This window comes from Macrotis lagotis, chromosome 4 (assembly GCF_037893015.1).
Source record: "Macrotis lagotis isolate mMagLag1 chromosome 4, bilby.v1.9.chrom.fasta, whole genome shotgun sequence".
Taxonomy (NCBI): domain Eukaryota; kingdom Metazoa; phylum Chordata; class Mammalia; order Peramelemorphia; family Peramelidae; genus Macrotis; species Macrotis lagotis.
This window is the reverse complement of record NC_133661.1, coordinates 110,643,124-110,664,337: the sequence shown is the minus strand read 5'-3', so window position 1 is coordinate 110,664,337 and position 21,214 is coordinate 110,643,124. Positions and strand designations below refer to the sequence as shown.

Sequence of the window (21,214 nt, the reverse complement as noted above, 5' to 3'; positions counted from 1 at the left end):
TAAAATATAAAATTTTGAGGGTCTACCTGCCAAGACACACAAGAAAACAAACTCTTTACAAAAGCGGAGACAGATCTAAGTAATTGGGAAAATATTAATTATTCATGAGTAGGCTCAGTCAATATAATAAAAAAATGACAATACTACCTAAATTAATTTGCTTTTTTCAGTGACATGCCAATCAAACTTCCAAAGAATTACTTTATGGAGCTAGAAAAAAGTAATAAAATTCATCTAGAGGAAGTAAAGATCAATAATATCAAGGAAATTCATGAAGCACATGGTAAAGAAGGAGACCTAGCAATATCAGAACTAGAGCAAAGTAATAACAATCAAAAGAATTTGATACTGGTTAAGAACTAGAGAAGTTGATCAATGGAACATATTATTTACGTGAGACATGGCAGCAAATTAATCCATAATCTAGTGTTTAAAAATACAAAATATTTACAAATGATGGCACAATAATTCATTATTCAACAAAACCTGTTGGGAAAAATGTCTGTCTGGAAGAAAACAGACAAAGATCAACATCTCATACTTTATATACTATGATAAGCTCCAAATGGGTACATTATTAGTTTTCTAATTTTTATTATTTTTAAAAAATTTTTCACATTACTATAATAGTCATGTTGTAAAAGTAAACCCTACCCACAAATAAAAAGAAACTTCAGGAAAAATAAATTGAGAGAACAAAAGTGTGCTACAGTTTGTATACTGATACCATCAGCTCTATCTTTGAGATGGATAACATTCTATATCATAAATTCAACAGGGAAATTGCTTCAATATTTTCCCCACAGCTACTATTGCTACCTGTATTTTCTGCTCCCAGTTAGTTATTCTATTCTTTCACCCTGACCCTCCTCAAAAGTGTTTTGTATCTGACTACCCTCACCCACAATCTTCCCTTTCTTCTATCCCCTACACCCCTTCCCTTCCCCTGTACCCTTTTTCCTTTCCCTTTCCTCTCCTATTTTCCTCTAGGTAATTCCTCTATACCCAATTGAGTGTGAATGTTATTTCCCTCTCTGAGCCAATTCTGATGAGAGGGAAGGCTCTCTCGCTCCTCCTCACCTTCCCCCACCTTTCCCCTCCTGTGCAAAAGCCTTTTCTTGCTTCTTTTAGCTAAAATAACAGCCCCTTCTACCTCTGCTTTCCCATTCTCCTAGTACATTCCTTTTCACCCATTAATTCCATCTTTATAATATACCTTCATATTCAGCTCCATCCTGTGCTTTATCTATATGCTCCTTCTAACTGCTCCAATAAATGAGAAGTTCATATGAGTTAACATTACCATCTTCCCATGCAGGAAGCAGTTCAACACCATTAAATTCCTCATAATTTGCCCTTCCTGTCCATACCCTCTATGCTTCGCCTGAGTCCTGTGCTTAGAAATCAAACTTTCTGTTCAGTTTTGGTCTTTTCATTAGGAAAATCTGAAAGTCCCCTATTTCATGAATGTCCATCTTTTCCCCTGAAAGGGTATGTTCAATTTTGCTGGATAGTTGATTCCTGGCTGCAATCCAAGCTCTTTTGTCTTCCAGAATATCATATTCCAAGCCCTATGAGCCCTTAATGCACTTGCTGCTAAATCCTGTGTAATCCTGACTGTAGCTCCATATTTGAATTGTTTCATTCTTACTGCTTGAAATATTTTTCCTTGACTTGGAATTCTGGAATTTAGTTATAAAATTCCTGGGAGTTTTTATTTGGGGATCTCTTCCAGGTGGTGATCAGTGGATTCCCTCAATTTTTATTTTACCCTCTGCTTCCAGGATATCAGAGCAATTATCCTGGAGAATTTCTTGGAAAATGAAGTCTAGGCTCTTTTCCTGGTCATGACTTTCGGGTAGCCCAATAATTGTTTTCCAGGTCAGTTGTTTTTCTTTTTTTTTAGTTTGTTTTTTTTTTTTGCAAGGCAAATAGGGTTAAGTGGCTTGCCCAAGGCCACACAGCTAGGTAATTATTAAGTGTCTGAGGTTGGATTTGAACTCAGGTACTCCTGAATCCAGAGCTGGTGCTCTATCCACTGCGCCACCTAACTGGCCCAGGTCAGTTGTTTTTCCAATGAGATATTTCACATTTTCTTCTAGTTTTTCATTCTTTTGATTTCTCACAAAGTCATCAGCTTCTCTTAGCTCCATTCTACATTTGAAAGAATTATTTTCTTTAGAGAGCTTTTGTATCTTCTTATCCATCTTGCCAATTCTGCTTTTGAAGGCATTCTTCTTTTTCGATTTGACCTAAACTGTTTTTAAGATGTTATTTTCTTCAGTATTTTTTGGTATCTCCCTCACTTAAGTTTCTGACTTGATTTTTCATGATTTTTCTGCATTGTTCTCATTTCTCTTCCCAATTTTTCCTCTGCCTCCCTTATTTGATTTTCAAAATCTTTTTTGAGCTCTTCCAGAGCCTGAGACCAAATCTTATTTTTCTTGGAGACTTTGGATACAGAAACTTTGACTTTGTTGAATGTGTATTTTGATCCTCCATGGGGCCAAAGTAATTGTCTATGGTCAAGATTTTTTTTTCTTCTGTTGTTTGCTCATTTCCCCAACCTATGACTTGATTTTAAATATTTGTTAAGGTGGAGTCCTACTTCCTGGATGGAGAATGCATTGTCCCAAGCTTTTGAGAGTTTTTGTAGCTGTCTTGAGGGACATTCCCCCAGAGACCTCAATTCCTTCGAGGTGTTATAAGAGCCTCTGACTGCTCTCCTGGTCTGAATTCTGATCTGTGGGTGACCATAAGCACTTCCCTCTGTCCTGGAGCTGTGAGGAATTCCCTACTCCCTATGGCAGTAAAGCTCCTTTTTCTGAGACTGGGGTCCCAGACTGTGGACTAGAACTGAACATGGGCAAAGCCACAGAAATCCTGCCTCAGGGATAGATAACAGAGAGATCTTTGCAATCTTCCCCAAAGCCCCTACCACCAATGAGTTGAGCACTTTGGAAGCAGCGGCTGGGTGGCTCCCTACCAGGTGGTTCCCCAGGCCTTCTCATGGTCCCCAGGGGCTAAGGCTTGTACTGGATTGGTCTCCCCTTTCACTCTGGTACAGTAGAATTTTCTTACTGAGCTTCCAAGTTGTTTTGGGCTGGGAAATTATTTCACTCAGTCTTTCTGTGAGTTCCTCCACTCTAGAATTTGATTACAGTCATTATTTATAGGAATGGTCTGGGGGAGAGCTTCTGAGACTTCTCACCTTCACTCTGCCATCTTCAAATGGGTACATTATTTAGAAATAAAAGGTTTCTCATAAATAAAGCATGGAAGAAATTATGTGTTAGAGTAAATGACCAAATAAGAGATAATTTAATGAAAAATAAAATGAATAATTTTCAATACATAAATTCAATACATAAAATTTAAAATTAGAAGAGAAACAGGAAATTGGGGAGGGGGAAATATTTGCAGCAAATTATTAGATATATAAAGAACTCAGTCAAATTAAAAATAATTTTCCCTAATGAATAAATGGTCAAAGGATAGGAATAAACAGTTTTCAGAGGATGAATTCTAAGTTATCGGTAGTCATAGTAAAATGCTCAATAGAAATGAAATTAAAAATAACTCCATGGTACCTCTTCTCACACCCATCAGATTGGCAAAATTGACTACAACAACAACAACAAATGAAAATAACAAATGCTGGAGGGTTGTTGGAGAACAGGTACTTTAATACATGGCTGGTGGAGCTATGAACTGACCCAAGCATTCTAGAAAACAATTTATAACTATGCTTCAAAAACTATTAAAGAGTATATACCCTTTGACCCAGCAATACCATTACTAGGTCTCTACTTTAAAAAAATCAAAGAAAAAGGGAAAGTAACCATTCATACAAAAATATTTATGGTAGCTCATTTTTTAGTGGCAAAGAACTGGAAACTAGAGATGTGTCCATCAATTGGGGAATTCTGGGGAAAAAAGGAAAACTACTATTACATCATGGTGCCTAGTAATCAATACCTGGGGGAATTACAAAAGAAAAAATTAAGATATGTTGAAATTTCTCAAAATTTAATATTAAAAAAGGAAAAAAGTAAAATGCTAATATTAAATGTTAAAATGTTTCATTTGATGCTATGTTAATGTTCATTTAATGTTTAATGTCAATGTTAAAATATTTCATTAATTAAAGAAGAAACTATGATAATACACTGAAAAATTGGATATATAAATATATGAAATATGATATATGTGCTTTATGTCCTATTAACATTCACCTAGAGCTAGTAACTATGGAATCCAAGAACTCTCCTTGTGCCATCATCTCAAAACCCCCAATTCATGTTATTCCTAGCAAACATAACATACAAGGTATTACAAGTTGCACTCATTTTCAGTTTTACTTACTGAACATGCTGTATTGAAGATCGGGTAAGGAAGACATTATGAACAACTACAGGTAATACAATATTAGTAATGTCAAGGAACTGGATATATCCTGTACTGGTTCCCACAGCAACTGAAAGCGAGGAGGGACAGCAAGCCATATCATTTACCTAGTTAAAATGAACCCAAACATTTTCAGCTGTAGCACAATGACACATTAGAACTCTTCTCTGCTTTTTTGAAGACTGAATGAGTAAATAAGTATTTCTGGGTTGTAATACATTAATACTTGTACTACCTATCTCATACAGTTATGAGGATTTCATGAACTAATATATGTTAAAGTGCTTTGTAACATTAAAGTACTATAAAAATGTTATCTATTATTATTATTATTATTATTACTTTTCTTATTCTTAACATGTCAATGCCTGGGGATTCAATGTGTGGCATGCATTTAAAAGATTCCTTTGTCAAAAAAGTAGGAATTACAAACATTATTATCAAAAGATTTTCTAAAATATAAATTATAATCACATGATAATTTTAATAATATGATACATAAATGCATCTTGATTATATCAATAATAAATTATTGTTTTTAAATAATATCAATTAATCAAATAATATTAAATAAATTTTTATTTAAAAATCCATGATAAATTTTAACCTATTTAAAATTCTATGTCAGAGGTGATAAAAACATAGACCGTGGGCTCCATGGGACCTATTATTCTCTAGAATTCAGCTGAAATCAGATGAAAATGTAACTAGGAAATATTTAACAGAATAAAAATACAAAAAGATATTAATATGTGGTTTTCTAAATCTTTTTTGAAGCCCACAGAAATCCTTATTGGCCCCCATTTCTTTTTTTAATTGACATATACTGGTCTAGGTCATTGTGAGGGACTATTAAAGGAGAAAGAAATCAGTAATCACAGATGAAATCCATCTTTCTTTCATACACTTTTCATCTTTCTAACATTCTTAGACCTCCAGTCCCAAAAGTTTGGGAAATAAAATACAATCTGGCTTCTACAACCTTAGCTGTCTTGGTCTGTGGCTGGTTAAATTTCTTTGTCCTTTAGCTCTGATAAAGTAAAGACAAAATTGAGGGTTAGAAAATGGTCTCTATAAAATGTGCCATAATTAAGACAGGATAAAAGATAAAAGTCTCTTACTCATTAAATTCATTTAAATTCCTCATTGATCTTTTAAAGATTTTTTAAAGTCATCCTTATCTCAACTGAAAAAAGAAATAAGAATTTTCCTCACCAAGGCCAAGGGAATTAGGGAGCTCAAAGGGCCCTATTGAAGACATACAAAATGAAGTTGGGTGAAAAATATGGATTTAGCTGTGATTTCTTACCTCTTCCTTCCTGAAGTACTTCCATCCTAGACATATTTTAAAAGAATATCAGGTTTAAAAGAATTGGCTATATAGATAGGACACATATACCAGAATAAGGACAAAGACTTCATGGATTCACTGAAACCACAAGGAGACTTGTGATAGTTGTTTTACTGAACCACTGAAGTCATGCATGGCAGATTACAGAATCAATTTTATTACTTTATAATCACATCATATGATTGTAGTTGCCTTAAATAAGGGATCTTAAGAGTTTATCTAGTTCAAGAGTTATTAATTCTCAAAGAGAATTCTCTCCCTGTTCTAAATCCCCCATAATCTTCATCATTCAACTGAAAACCACCCTCTTTAAAAGTATCAGTGATATCTTAATTGTCAAATCAAATAGTTTTTTTTCTCATACCTTATCCTTCCCGATCTCTGTAGCTTTTGCTACTGTTGATAATCTCTCTCTCCCTGTGGCTATTCTCCACTAAGGTTTTTTGTGACACTTAACTCTCCTGGTTCTCTTCTGACTTGTCTAAATGTTCCTTCTTATTTTTCCTTCAATGTCACTCCCATCACCTATGCTCTACCCAGAACCCTCTTCTCTTTATCCTATGGGATTTCACTTGGTGATCAGAACAACTACTGTGAGTTCAATTATCATATCTTAGCATAGATTCCCAGTTCTACAAATCCAGCAGCAGTCTCTCTCCCAAGTTAGTCATTCATCATCAACTGCCTACTAGAAATGTCAAACTAGATGTTTCATAGGAATCTCAAACTCAACATGCCCAAAACAGATTTCATTCTATTTTTCCAACTCCCCAAAACCCAAGTGGATCACTATTATCCCCTTCATCCAGATTTATAATCTCATTGTCATCCTTGAGTCCTCACTTTCATACACCCCACATACCCAATCTGTTGTGAAATCCTGTTGTTTCCTTCTTCACATCTTTTTTATATAGCTTTTTTTCCAGTCATACAACTGTCACCCTAATTCAAGTCCTCATCACCTATCACTTGGACTACTGCAATAGCCTCACAATTATTCTACCTTAAGACTTTTCAAATTTCAATACATTCTCTATTTAGCTATCAAAGTGATTTTTCTAGACCACAGTAAGTCTAACCATGTCACCCCCTGATTACTGAGTTCCAGTTCCCTATTACTTTCCAGATCAAATATAAACACCATTGTTTTACATTTAAGGTTCTTCGTGACTTAGTCTATTTTTACCTTTCTGGGTATCTCTTACTTTATTCTATCCCATGCATTCTAAAATCCAGCTACACTAGTTTACTTGCTCCTTTTCAAATTTGATACTTCATCTCCCACCTCCATATACTCCAAGACTTAGCTACACTGCCCTTTCAACTCTTAATGTCCCAGACGTATTTCATGTCTCAGTTCAAATATCAACCTCTAGAGAAGGTATTCCCCTCATCCCCGAGCTGCTAGTGCCATCCATCTACTCTATTCATATCTAGTGGCTATCTCCCCTATCATAATGTGAACTTCTTGGGCACAAGAAGTATTTTGCCTTTCTTTGTATCAGCACTTAGCACATGTCTGGCACTCAGGAAGCATATGATAAGTTAACATGTTAACTGACTAATGTCCAAATTCATAGAGTAACAGAGACAGAAATAGAATCCAGCTCTTCTTTACTATATTTCTACTATTCTATACTGTTTCTAAAGGCAGCTAAATGGCTGGAGTCAGGAAAACCTAAGTTCAAATCCAGCTTCAGTCACTTATTGTGTCACATCACTACCGTTTGCTTTAATACCCTAGAGAATGACATGACAAACCACTTCAGTATTTTTTACCAAGAAAACCCCATGAACACAACTGAATGAGTGAAGAGCATATTTCCTCTTCAAGAACACAGGTCTCTGGCTACCATGCCTTGCATAATGTTACAGTTGTCTCATAAGGGCTATGTCTTCTGCTTCTTTTGTATCATCAATCGGCACCTATGAAAACAGGCTTACAAATAGGAGCTTAATAGACACCAAATGAATGAATTAGTATTTAAAAATTATTTTCTCAGGCTGACCCAGGTTGACTTTTTCCAACGAAATTATAAATTATTCAAAAAATTTTTGAATATTTAGTTCCAATGATCATTCTACTATGTGTTTGGCTATTACAAAGACAGATGATGATATCCTGCTTATTTTTGTGTCTTCTTCATGCAAAGTACAAAGTCAAATTTAGGGAGCACAGGTCATGAAGCACCCAAAAATGTTACTTTCCAAGGCACAAGAAGAAGAAAATGTCATCTTGCTTTTCCTAACTAGCAGATAGCTAAATTCTTAAAAAGAGAATGTGGACTGCATTGAATATGGAACTAGTCTACTATTATCTCTCTTAGAATGAACATATAGTTCATGAAGTAGAAAAAAATTACTGAATATTGTGGTTTTTGTTTCTCTGCGCTCCAAAGAAAGGAAGCAACATGATGCAGTGGACAGGGTACTCAATCAGGATTCATATCTGAATTCGAGCCCTGACTTTGCCTCTCTCTCTATTGGGTATATTGGGATATTGGGCAAGTGACTTCCCTTCTCTTATGTGCTCTACAATGAAGAGATTGGAATATTCTAAGATGTTTTTTAAATTCTAACATTCTATGAACAGAAACAACCAAATAACAAAACTGAGTCACAGTTAAAATAGATAATGGAGAATTCCTGTATTTTACCTGCTTGGATAAAAAACTTATCATTTTTGTTCTTTTATTATGACCTAACCTCCTCAGATGTAAGACTGAGTGTCACAGTCTATTTTTTTAATTGAGATCAGAATCTTCTAAAGGAAAGAGACAGCATCATCTCTAATCACTGTCAGATTTTGATCATACTTAGAACTGTGCCATGGACATAATGAACATGAAGAAAATAGTAATGACAAGAAATATATATATATATATAATTCTTTTACTTCTTCCCAAACTTTCTATAATTTGATAATATGCTTAATGAAATTTCATCTTTGAAACACAAGTAATACATTATTATATCTTTATGAAATACAAAATTTTCATGGCATTCAATTATATATGATTTTAGAATACCCATTTCCTGGGAAAATAAGATCATGTGAAAATGAAGAGACAAACTTGCATTGCATTCAACATGAAAATTACCTACCTCTTAATCATACATACCTCAGTCCCAAGGTGTAATTTGCTGACAAGAGATCCATTCTCTAACAACCAAATATAGATTTCTCCTAAAATGGTTACTGACTTTAACACACCAGGAAAAAGAAAATATAATCTTAGAAATTCTATTGAAAGTAATTTTTTCCATATTCAGTTAAATCAATTTCTTTGTACTTATAGCTTGAAAATGGATCATGAATATCATTTAAACAAATCAAGGACAATTCAATCAAGATGAAAATTTCAACACCAATATTTATCATTTAAAGATAAATTAAGCAATATCTATACTATAGCTTTTGAAAGTTTATAATAATTAATTAAACAGATTAAAGATATGGTAAGTTAAGCTAAATATTGACTAATAAGATAATGGAATTTTGCTCAGGTAGTATGTAGATATTTTTTTACTCACAAAGTTCTTTTTTTTAATATCAAAATTTATTTTTACATTTTTTATTCTTTTATAAAGTCAGCACTTAAGTAGAATTTCATAGAATCTGAGATCTGACACCGTTATTTAGAAGGATATAAAAAGTAAATATTTGACTAGCAAAGTGACATGATCAGTTATATATCACCTTGTTGTCAAGCTCTTGAATAGAGTTTTAATGGTTTGAATACTCCTTGAAAACAGACTAGTTTCTGGATATTAAACATTTCCTTTTGATTACATAAAATTCAAAATTAAATATATTTATTATGGGATTTTAAGCTAGAAGGAACCTTAGAATTTGTTTTGTCTAATTGTTACCTCCCCTCTCCTCATTTTACGGAGAGGAAAAAACTGAGGCACAGGAGAAATGAAGTATTTACTAATTGTGTCATAATCAACAAAAGGCAGAATTCAAATTTTCTTTCCTCTATACCCTAAGTGATGAGGTTTTTAGAAGCATATCTGTATAGTGAAATAAATATTTTGAGCTGATCACAAGTACAGTATCAGAGTCATTGGTTAATATGGTGGCTTAGGTCCAAAGAAACTGGAATGATGTTGTCAGTGAAGATATTTTCTTTCTTTTCCTAAGACACACATATTTCAATAGCTTCACTTATTCTTTTATCTCTCTGACTAGAGATAAATGAACTTTTTAAGTAGGCCAAATATTTAACTATTGCAAATAATGTACTAAAATGCCTCTTTGAAAATATAGTATAGGAATGATTTCTTAAGATCTCTTGATTACTTTTTTTCCTATTTTCAGGAATGAAATAACATCAATGATCTTAACATCGTGATAATATCAATTCATACTTATTGAGTTAAACTAATTAAACTAATAAATTTAACTTCCAACCAAAATCTTCAAGGTCAATTATTCCTTGTCACGTACTTACAAATACTTTACTCAGAAATAGTTTCCAATATTGATACATAGTTAAATTTTTTATATTGAAATGTTTCTATTTTAAACATTTCAACTTTAATATATTCTATGACAGATATGAGAAAATGCCTCACCATGCAGTATTTGTTTCCAGGTGTGATAAAGTCAACTGCTTGTATATTGCCGCCACATGCATCCAATATTGTTTTAACTTTTGGTTCTTCACCAAAAGTATAGGTATAAACTGATCCCTGTAAGGCATATTTTAAAAATCATTTGAAAGTAAATCATTTTCTCCAGTTTCTCAAGAAAACATCACATTGGATTTTCTTTTTTAAACTTTGAAATAAACCTGAAAAAGGTAGAGAGTGGTAATGTGATTCTTTTACACATTATAAATTATAAATTCAGATCTTAAAGGGTTCAACTTGCCTTTCAAAGAAGCTGAGGCACATATATTTGCATTTATAGACAATATATGTATATTTGTATGTATGCATATGCATATATATACATATATAAATTACATATATAAATATATATAAATATAAGCAGTCACAATGATAGATATAATCAAAGAAATTTCTAATTTCCTAAAAGATCAATCATCAGATTTAACCAGAAAATTTCCTACTATTTTTAAAGATGACAATAAGAATAGAAGAAGGTAACATTTTTATAGAATTTTAAGATATGGTGATTCAAATATATTAAATATAATCCATAACTATCCTACAAGATATATTATTATTCTCCTATTATAAATGAGGAACCTTGCTAGTAAATGTCAAAGGTAGGACTTAAACATAGTTCTGACTACAAATTCAATTTTTTTCTAATACACAACATTGCCTTTTACATATGTGTGCATGAACATATATGTATATAAATATATAATTTTTATATTTTGGGCAGTTCAAACAGTGCCACCACACATGATAGGTATATAATACAGGCTTGAATAATTAATCAAAGTCAGTCCCTCTATGTGACTGAGATAGAATGAAGCTATAGGTCATGATTGGAGAAGGAGGAGACATTGGCAAAATATTGAAGTCTCCAAAAAGCAAAGAAATTTGGGCATAAGGAAGACTATAATTCATGTGCTGAATTTCCTGAAACAGGAAAAGGAAAAAACTATGGATCTAGCATAGAACTAAAGTAGCTAGATGGTACAATAATAGGTAGAGCACTGGGCCTGCAGCCAGGAAGACCTTAATTTAATTCAAATACACTAATTAATTGTGCAACTCTGAGAAAACCCAACCTTGGTCTGTAAAATGGGACTAATGATAACATCTAGAATTCAAGTTGTGAGGATCAAATAAATGGTTCAACACAGTGCCTGGCACATAGCTTGTGTCCTTCCTTCCTCAAGGATTCATTAATGAAACAAGGGCTCTAAAGGAATAGGATTCTGGGCACAAGAAAAAGGGTTATGTGTGATGAAAAAGACCAGAGCAGAGAAGAATTGGTTGGTTGGTGTTTTGTACTTTGTTGTCAAAGAATACTAAAATTACATCACTGTGTTTAAGACAAATTACAGTGTGTCTGACTGTGGCTGATCAGACCATTCTGAGCCCAGAATGCTCTACCACAGGTTAGGCACAAATAGTCCATGTGAACACCTGGGGTGGGTACTCTAAACTTATGTACATCACGTTTCCTCTGAGCTGTTTCAATTCTACCTTCTGCAGCACCCTCACTGATGTGGGCACACTTTGCTGGATGATCTTGTACCAGTGTCTCCCATGTTGTACAGTCAATTCTAAAGTTCTTAATAGAGACCTTCAGGGTGTCCCTGTATCAATTCTTCTAACACCATTGTGAGCACTTATTCATAAAACAAGTTTCTTTGGCAAGTGTACATCTGGCATTCAACATGTCCAGCCCATCATAATTGTACTCTCTGTAGCAATATTGGAATGCAAGGCAAGTTAGCTTAAGAAAGGACATTAGTACTTGGTATCTTCTCCTGCTAGGTGATCCTAAGAATCTTCCTAAGACAATTTAAATGAAAGCAATTCAGTTTCCAGATATTGTGCTTGTAGACTGTCCAAGTTTCACAGGCATATTGCAATGAGGTCAGCACAACTGCTCTGTATACTTTCAGTTTGGTAGTCAGCTTAATATCTCTTCTCTCCCAATATTCTTTTTTTTAAGGTTTTTGCAAGGCAGTGGGGTTAAGTGGCTTGCCCAAGGCCACACAGCTAGGTAATTATTAAGTGTCTGAGACTGGATTTGAACCCAGGTACTCCTGACTCCAGGGCTGGTGCTTTATCCACTGCACCACCTAGCCACCCCTCTCTCCCAATATTCTTTCAGAGCCTCTCAAATACTGAGCTAGCTCTGGCAATGCAAATGTCAACCTCATTGTCAATGTGTACCTCCTTGGAAAGGACACTCACAGTTAAGTGAATTTGTCCACAGTATTCAAAACTTCTCCATTTGCTGTAATCAATAGTCCACATATGAATGGTGTGGTGCTGGCTGATGGAGCACCTGGGTTTTCTTGGTGTTAATTGTTGAACTAAAATTATCACAAGCAGCAGATAATTGATGTGCATATTGCTGCATCTTAACTTCAGAAGTTGCATTGTGTATACAATCATTTGCAAACAGAAGATTATGTACCAACACTCCCTCTATTTTGGTCTTGTCTTGTAGCCTTTTCAAGTTGAAGAATTGCCATCAGTATGGTACTTGACTTTGAAACTGTGTCATCCTCAATGAAGGCAGTTTGATAACATGGTTGAAAACATCATGCTAAAAAGTATGGGAGCAAGGACACATCTTTGTTTTACTCCATTGGTGACTTGGAAAATCTTGAGAGCATCATCCACTATCCAGTACCCAAGGCATGCATGCTGTCATGGAACTGATGTATTAATGAGCTTCTCCGGGCAACCAAATTTTGATATAATTTTCCACAGACCATCATGACTGGCAGTATCAAAGATCTTGGTCAGATCTACAAATGTACACAGAGCTCTGTTCTGTTCCTGGCATTTTTCCTGGAGTTGGTAGGCAGCAAACTCATATCAACTCTTCTTCTACCCTTTCTGAAGCCACATTGGCTCTCAGGGAGATGACCATCTTCTAGGTGGAGGAAGGACTCTGGAAAGAATCTTACCAGCAATGACTAAAAGAGAAATGCCCCTGTGATTGTCACAGGAAAATCTATTCCCTTTACCTTTATAGAGATGGACATTGGAGGCATCCTTGGATTCTTGGGGAATAACTTCTTCATGCCACATTACCTGGAAAATATCAGTCAGTTTTTGAATGAGCAATGGACCTCTTCCCTACCTTGTAGATCTTGGCTGAAATAGAATCAGTACCAGGAGCTTTGACACTTGAAAGGAGCCTAATGGCATTCAAAACCTCTTCTCACTTGGAACTTCAGCTATGGACTTATTGACTTTAACTTGAGGTAAGTGGTCAAGGGTTTCTGTATTGATTGATGATGGTCTGTTAAGAACACTATGGAAATGTGCAAAACCATCTCTCTAGGATCATATCCCTATCATTAATCAAAGTGGATACATCAGCACTGAGCAGTTGAATTGCACCATATGTCTTTGTCCCATAAATAGCCTTCAGGGCATCATAAAAGCATTTTGGTTTGTGACTATCTGCATAAAATTGAATCTCATCTGCCTTCTTACTATCTCTCTAAGCTTTACTTGTACTTTACTTTTGATGGAATTAAATGCTGTATTCTTAGAAATGGATGAACTATCCTACCGAAAACCCTGTGGAGTTCTTGTTTTTCATTTAGCAGCTTCTGTATTTCCATCATTTTCATTAAACCAGTCTTGGTGTTTATGAGTCTTCTGGCCCAGATGAGCAAACACAGTACTGTATACCAGATCTCTGAAAGCTTCCCACTCTTTTCCTGTTCCACTGTTGCCAGCTGCTTGTTGGCTCCATTTTTCCTCCAAGTTAATAACAAACCATTCCCACCCAGAGATACAACCTCTTAACATCAATTCTTCTTGTATTCATTCTGCCTTGGGGCTGCAGCTTTGGTTAATGTGAGGATGTCTCTGATCAGTCCGGCATTATGCACCACACATTGCCTTTGTCACTCTCATATCCTGTCTGTCTCTTCTCCTTACAGTCACATAGGTGATTTCTAATAGGTGCCAATGTTTGCTACAAGGGTGCATCCAAGAAGTTTTATTGCCTTTAGGTAAATGGAAGAGTATACATGATGAGAATGTGAAATGTGCAAGTCTTCAGTAGGTGACCATTGCTGTTGCTGTTTCTAACTCCATTCCTCCCAAGGACTCCCTGCCACATCTGGCAATCTGAGCCTACTCTAGCATTAAAGTCACTCAGAATTATAAGCTTGTCCTCTTTTGGTACATTGATAAGGGTCTTCAAATCTTCATAAAATTTTTATTTAACTTCATCAGTGTTCATCATGGTGGGAGCATAGGCACTGATGAGGTGGAATGTTGTTTTCCTGGAAGTGGCACTGTCATTGTCATGAGCATGTCATTCACTCCTTTTGGTAGGATTCAAGAATGTTGACTGGATTTGTTTTCATTGCAAAACCTACTCCAGCTTCATGGAGGTCCCTTTCACTATGGCTACACCAAAAAAAATGTGTATCCAGCTCTGACTTCATTTGCCAGTCTTGTCTCACTCAGGGCTAATATTTGGATATACCTGCTGAGTTCTCTTGCAACAAGAGCTGTTCATCCTTCAAGTCTATTGGTTCTTGTGTGCACATGTTCCATGCACCAATGGTGTCATCTTCTTTGAAGACTTTTTTTAGATTTTTTTTTTGTGTCTTGACCACAATGGAATTCCCCACATGCTGAAGTAATCAGCCCAGAGTTGGATGGACAGACAATTTTTTAGAGCATTTTTTCTGGCCCCTTCCTCACATGAGGTGGTGAGCAGTGTGATCCTTAAAAGGGCTACTCAGTCACCCAGGGGATTGCCAAATCTCAATTTGACTTTCAATGGAGAAACTCTATGGCTTGGGCTGCCTGTGTGCAGCATTGTGACTACAACTCCCAGCAGTACCTGTTGCTTCAGCATTTTTGTGTCGAGGAATGGTTATGAGTGATGTCTTTTGTTGGGTATGTAAATTTTATTTAAGTTAGGTAGAGTTGTACCAAGTTATCTGCCTCACTCTTCCAAAGTCATCATGATCCAGCATAGCAAAGCAGAGACAAGGCAACTGGTGATGACTAGGTACAGGGAATGATCTTGGTGTTTTAGATGTCTAACCAAGCTGCAAGCGATCCACAGCACCTGCTTCAGTTAGCTTCATGGCTATTGGAATTGTTTTCCTCCACCCATTCCACCAGTAGAAGATTTCACATGCTTGGGGAAGACATACCCACTATTCATGGATGAGTTTGAGATTCCCTAAACCTGGTTTAGTCTGCCTGCCAAAATGTGGCTGCTGTGCATGCTACAGCTTCTTGGAGCCACAACTCTCACTTGTGGCTCAGGTAGACATCAAAGGTGGAAAGCAGCCCTGAAAAAGGCTATATATAGTCCTTTATAATGTTACATTATAAAGACACACCAAGGTACTAGCCTTCCTTGAACACATCCTCCACCCCAGAGCAAAGAAGAAAAGAGTTGGTGAATGAACAAAGAGGTACAGAGGAGGAATCTTGGGGGGAAATCAAGTTTATCTTCTGAGAGTAGGAAGAGTCAGGGTGGTCAAGAAAAGAAGGTTCAGAATAGTCCTGGGGAGTGTTGGAGAGAATTATGAATGAAAGGATTTCTGGGTAGTCATATAGATACAGTTAAGGTTAAATAATAGTAATAACTAACACTTAGACAGCATCCCCTGGGTTCCAGGCACTAAGCCAGATACTTTAACAAATATTATTTCATTTGATCCTTACAACCATCCTTGGAAGTAGATATGATTATTCCCATATTTCTCATCTTCTCTACCAAAATAGCATGAGATGCTTTATCTCTGCTCTGCTGAAACCCAGGCAAATTATACTTCCTTTTTGCATTCCCTTCATCTACCAATTTTTTTTTGTTTTAAATTTAGTTTGTATAATATGGTAGAGTGCTGAACTTGAAATCAGGAAGACATTCAAATTCTTCCTCTGACACTAGCTTTATTTTCCTGAGCAAATTGCTTAATCTCTCAATGAATCAGACAATTCCTAAAAATTTACTTACTAAACCAAAAATGAGATTATAATCTACCTTACAGGAAGTTCCAAAACTGAAAGTTACCTACATAGAAGAATTCACAGATCCTTCACATATGAATAGATGAAGGTAAGTACATCAATAAGAGAATATTTTTCATGATACTTTGCATTAGCATTTCATAACAGGAATTATACCTTAATTGTTTCAATCAGCAACAGTGTGTAATCAGGAGAGAATAGAATAGTTTCTACGGGCTCTTGCACATCAAAATAGTCTTTTATTTTGTAATGTGTTTCTTTGACAGTAAAAGAATGCAAAATTCCATCCTAGATAAAAAAAAAAAGAAAAGAAATGCAGGTGTCAGTCTCTTGCTGTAAAGTAGACTTTCCACACTTATCTGATCAAACTAATAGTATGAGTTGTAATGCATATTGTTTAGGAAGTGTAATTTTCCCTTCCATTTTAAGCAAATTCTACCTATTTTTAAAAGTATTAGCTCAAGTCTTACCTCCTTCAGGAAGTCTTTCCAAAATCCTTATCAGTCTGCTCCTTCCTTGAAATACAGTAGTATTTTTTTAGAATGTATGAGATTGCTAATTATGCACAATGACATTTATGAGAAATAATAAACTGATTTTCTTTTGTAGCTTTCCTTGCTGATAGAAGTTAGTCTTATGACTTTATTCTCACATTATTTCTACTGTCTTATATTCTCTAATGTTCATTTGGTCTTATCTGTTACTCTCGAGGTTTTTTTTGTTTGATTTTTAGATTTTTCAATGCAATGGGATTAAGTGGCTTGCCCAAGGCCACACAGCTAGGTAATTATTAAGTGTCTGAGGTTGGATTTGAATTTAGGTACTCCTGACTCCAAGGCTGGTGCTCTATTCACTGTGCCACCTAGCCACCCCAAATCTCGAGGTTTTTGCAGAAAGAAACCTTTTATATTTTCCTTGTTATCTAAGACAAAACTGAGTACAAGCAGGAATCTAGTCTGTGTGTAGGGATATAACCATAAATCCCGGGTGTCTGTTTGTTCATATGTACACTCTTTCATAGGAAGATCTCTTTTGTCTTTATCTTTACATCCCCAGCATCTAGCACAGGGCCTGGCATATCATTAAGAGCTCAATAAGTTCTTGTTGGTTAACTGCATAAGTTTCTGATTATAAACAGACATAGGCTAAGTTTACCTTATAAAGATAATATTGCCAGTCTGCCTATTGGGAGACTTGGAGGTCTTTTATCTAGTAACAAAACAAATATGGGCTAATATAGCTACATTCCTTTGCTCAGATCCTTTGAAATCAGTCTTAGGCCACCCCCTGGATTCAGGGTTGTCCATCACTCTGTGGACATTGAGTTCAAAACAGCTAAATCACTATATACCAACTCTCCCCTAAGTCTCCACTTCTTAGATGAAAAAAATGGGCTAAAATGGTGTGAAAAGCAGTTCTGAAGAGCAATCAAAAAAACATTAAAACAATCTGGGAAAGAAAGGAAAGGATTCAGGCTGGAAATCTATGGACTAACTGTACATATATATGAGAGATTTTTAGTAACTAAAGTAGCCTCATCATGCTGCTCTGGGCTACTAACTTTCTGTCAGGAAGCACCTTAAAGCTAACTCTTCCTCTCTGTAAGAGAAGAATTTTGTCCCAATGGAGACAACATACATAATCTTATTAATAACTCTATTCTAACTAAGAGAATTAAACAGTCATTCGGGTGTTGAGTCTGATCCTACATTAAAAAGCAACAATTGATCTGGTTCTTTTTCATTTTTGCAGTTGTAAAATACAAGATAATCACAAGAGTGAGAAATAAATTCAGGAAAGATTATGTTCAGCAACTATATCACCTGTGTCAACTTAAAGTAACTTATTTCTGGACTTGATTCCTAATCTATAAAATGAGGGACTTAGAAAGGATAACCTCAAAGGACCTCTTCTGGCTCTGAATCTGTGACCCTGAGAAAATTGATGAGGTGGTAAAACCATGACTAATACTCCCAAGAATATAAAAGAGTGACAGAAATATACAATTAATATTGCCTGGAAGCAAGATTTAGCTAAGGCTATAATTAAATATAATCATCTGCATTTTCTTTACTGTGGAGTTCCCTTCATCCTTTCTATCTTGCTCCCCAAGAGATTATGTTTCTTAAAGTTTACATTCACTTTCAAATGACAAACAATAAAGATATCAATTTAGAATATTATTCCGAAAGAATTATCATTAGGAGAATAGATCAGAAGAACAGAAAAAGGAAACTTTGTGCTATATGTTTTCTAAAGGAAATTAAATATGGGAGAAGAACATCTTACATTTCCAGAAACAAATAGTCCTTCTTTGTGAAATGCCATGGTATTTACGCTGGTATCTTTAGAAAGGATTTCTTCATTTCCGTGAAATAAAAACAAAATTAGCATGGGTGATAGAAACATTAAAGTATAACAATAATCATTCACTTTATATCCATGCTATTATGAAGAAGTACTATAATGTTGTTTGTCCTTCATTTTCAAAGAAGATCACACCATCAGGGAGGTGATGCCATGACAAACATATGAACTGGATTTGAGTGAGGGGGTGCTGTGCTAAGTCACCAGCCCTCATTTTCTCCTCCAGAGCCATCTGGGTCTAGTGGCCAGATATGAATCAGGATGACTTGAGATGACCCCGGATGCTGGGCAATCAGGATTAAGTAATTTTCCCAAGGTCACACAGCTAGTTAAGAGATAGGTTGAATTTGAACTGCAATTCTCCTGATTCCAAGACCAGTGCTCTATCCTTTGCACCATCCAGCTGTCCTTTGAACCTCAAACCTTTACGAACAGTGTAATTCTGGGCAAGTCACTTGCCTGCTGAGGGCATCACTTTCCTCATTTGTAAAATGCTCATAGATTGATTGGCTGACTGTAAAAATGAGAAAAGCAGTTGCTTTCAAGGACTTTTAATTTATCTTCCAACTCAAATTCATATAAACTTTCTATTCATACTATTACTTTTCATTTCTCTGTAAGTTATTGTATAGCAAAAAAGAGATTTGTTAGGATTCTTTACTCTCAGGAAGGACCAAAATCTAAACTATCTAGAACGTATGATTTTCAATCACTCACTGATATTGGGAGCTTTTTGGTGAGGAAACTCCCTCTACAAATACAAATCTACAAATTTGAGAGTTTGTAGTCTAGGACATTGAGAAAATTAAGTGAATTGCCCAGGGTCACACAGTAAATATGTATCTGATACTGGACTTGAATCCAGGTAGCCCTTTCCCAGAGATTGGCTCTGTCTACTATTCCATACTATCTCTTTATAAAGGATGATAATAAAAAACAGTAGCATCAGTGATTAATATTAATAAGAATAAGAACTGCTGACATTTATATAGTGCTTTAAAGTTTACAAAGCTTTTTACATATATTATTTCAATCTCAGATCAACCCTGAAAGGTAAATATTAAGGGTATTATTATTTTACAGGTAAATAACCTGTCCATAGTTTCATAACAAGTGCCAGGGGTGGAATTCAAAACTAGGTCTTTCCTTATTCCAAATCCATCATTTTTCAATTATATCTGGAACAGCAACAGCACAGAGATAGCAATAAAGAGACTCTGGGAAAGGATGTATATACCTGCAGCATAGAAGAAGAGGCACAAACTTGCCCTCTTGTAGATCTACTTCTATGAGTAAGAATCTGGCAAGAGGTTTAAACTATGAAACTGTTTTGGCAAACCATAGAATTTTTGTTAAAAGTAGATTCTTTGCCCATGGAAAATTCCATCCCTCTCCCTAAATAAATAAAGAGGAAGAGAGACAGAGACAAAGAGAAATCAGAGAGATAGATGGTCTGCTCTTCTTAAAGGTGGTCTAAAAGTTATGACCATGGGTATTGAATATAAGATAAACTAAGCACACAAGTTCTAAAACAGATGCCAAGAAGGAAGAATTTTTAAATTCAGACATAATAGTTCATGAAAGACTACTTTTCCTTGAATATATGAGACTTGATTGTATTTTGAGGGTAGTTTAGACAGCCTTCTTTAATAACTTAGTCAAGCAACTGCATTTATAGGCATCATTTCTATGGGTTATCAAGAAGCAAAATTGTTAGGTATCTAAGAGGGGGGGAAAAGGAATCCTGAAAGATCTATTTATGGAGAAAAGCCCGCTTTAGAGAAGGCTATATACAAAAACAACTCACCACTGCAGGAAAGATAATTTCCTTCATAGAAGGGGTTCATCAAGCAATTTACCCTAAAGGAAAATCTAAACTTGAACTTAGAATATAATAGTAATTTGTTTTTGATTTTTAAGTGCATACCTTTTTGTCTCCATTTTTCTTCAGTTGTCATTATGGTTGAAGATATCAAGGTAGGTAAATTTCCTTCTATATGTAAAAATAAAAAAATAAAAAACTTTCAAATATAATGCTAACATAGTACCCTGCACATAATAGGTACTTAATAAATGTTCGTTGAAATTGATTTTCTCAGAGAACCACTGACATCCTGCAGGATATTGCACATCTAAAATTTGAAGTCAACAAATATACAAATACTCTAGTTATTCTACTCAGTATGAAATAATACATATTACTGGCCTTAGAATATTCTAAGCAAGGGGCGGCTAGGTGGCATAGTGGATAAAGCACCAGCCTTGGAGTCAGGAGTACCTGAGTTCAAATCCGGTCTCAGACACTTACTAATTACCTAGCTGTGTGGCCTTGGGCAAGCTACTTAATCCCATTTGCCTTGCAAAAAAAGAACTAAAAAAAAAAGAATATTCTAAGCAAGCTATTATTCTATAGTAACATGATATGAAAAGGATAAAGAATCAGGGAGTGTTTCATGC

The 21,214-nt window shown here is 35.2% G+C and overlaps 1 protein-coding gene across 6 annotated transcripts in view; it reads right to left on the bottom strand.

The window, feature by feature from the left end:
* LOC141521312 (cilia- and flagella-associated protein 43-like) overlaps window positions 1–21,214 on the bottom strand; it is a 234,056-nt gene that overhangs the window by 140,648 nt on the left and 72,194 nt on the right. For all 6 annotated transcript variants that reach the window (XM_074233758.1, XM_074233761.1, XM_074233760.1 and 3 more), the window contains 6 exons: window positions 20,685–20,750; window positions 18,680–18,750; window positions 16,547–16,678; window positions 10,340–10,456; window positions 8,881–8,961; window positions 4,366–4,514 (listed from right to left, as the gene is read on the bottom strand). In XM_074233758.1, the coding sequence (XP_074089859.1) occupies window positions 4,366–4,514; window positions 8,881–8,961; window positions 10,340–10,456; window positions 16,547–16,678; window positions 18,680–18,750; window positions 20,685–20,750 (616 nt within the window). The remainder of the gene's footprint in view (window positions 1–4,365; window positions 4,515–8,880; window positions 8,962–10,339; window positions 10,457–16,546; window positions 16,679–18,679; window positions 18,751–20,684; window positions 20,751–21,214) is intronic.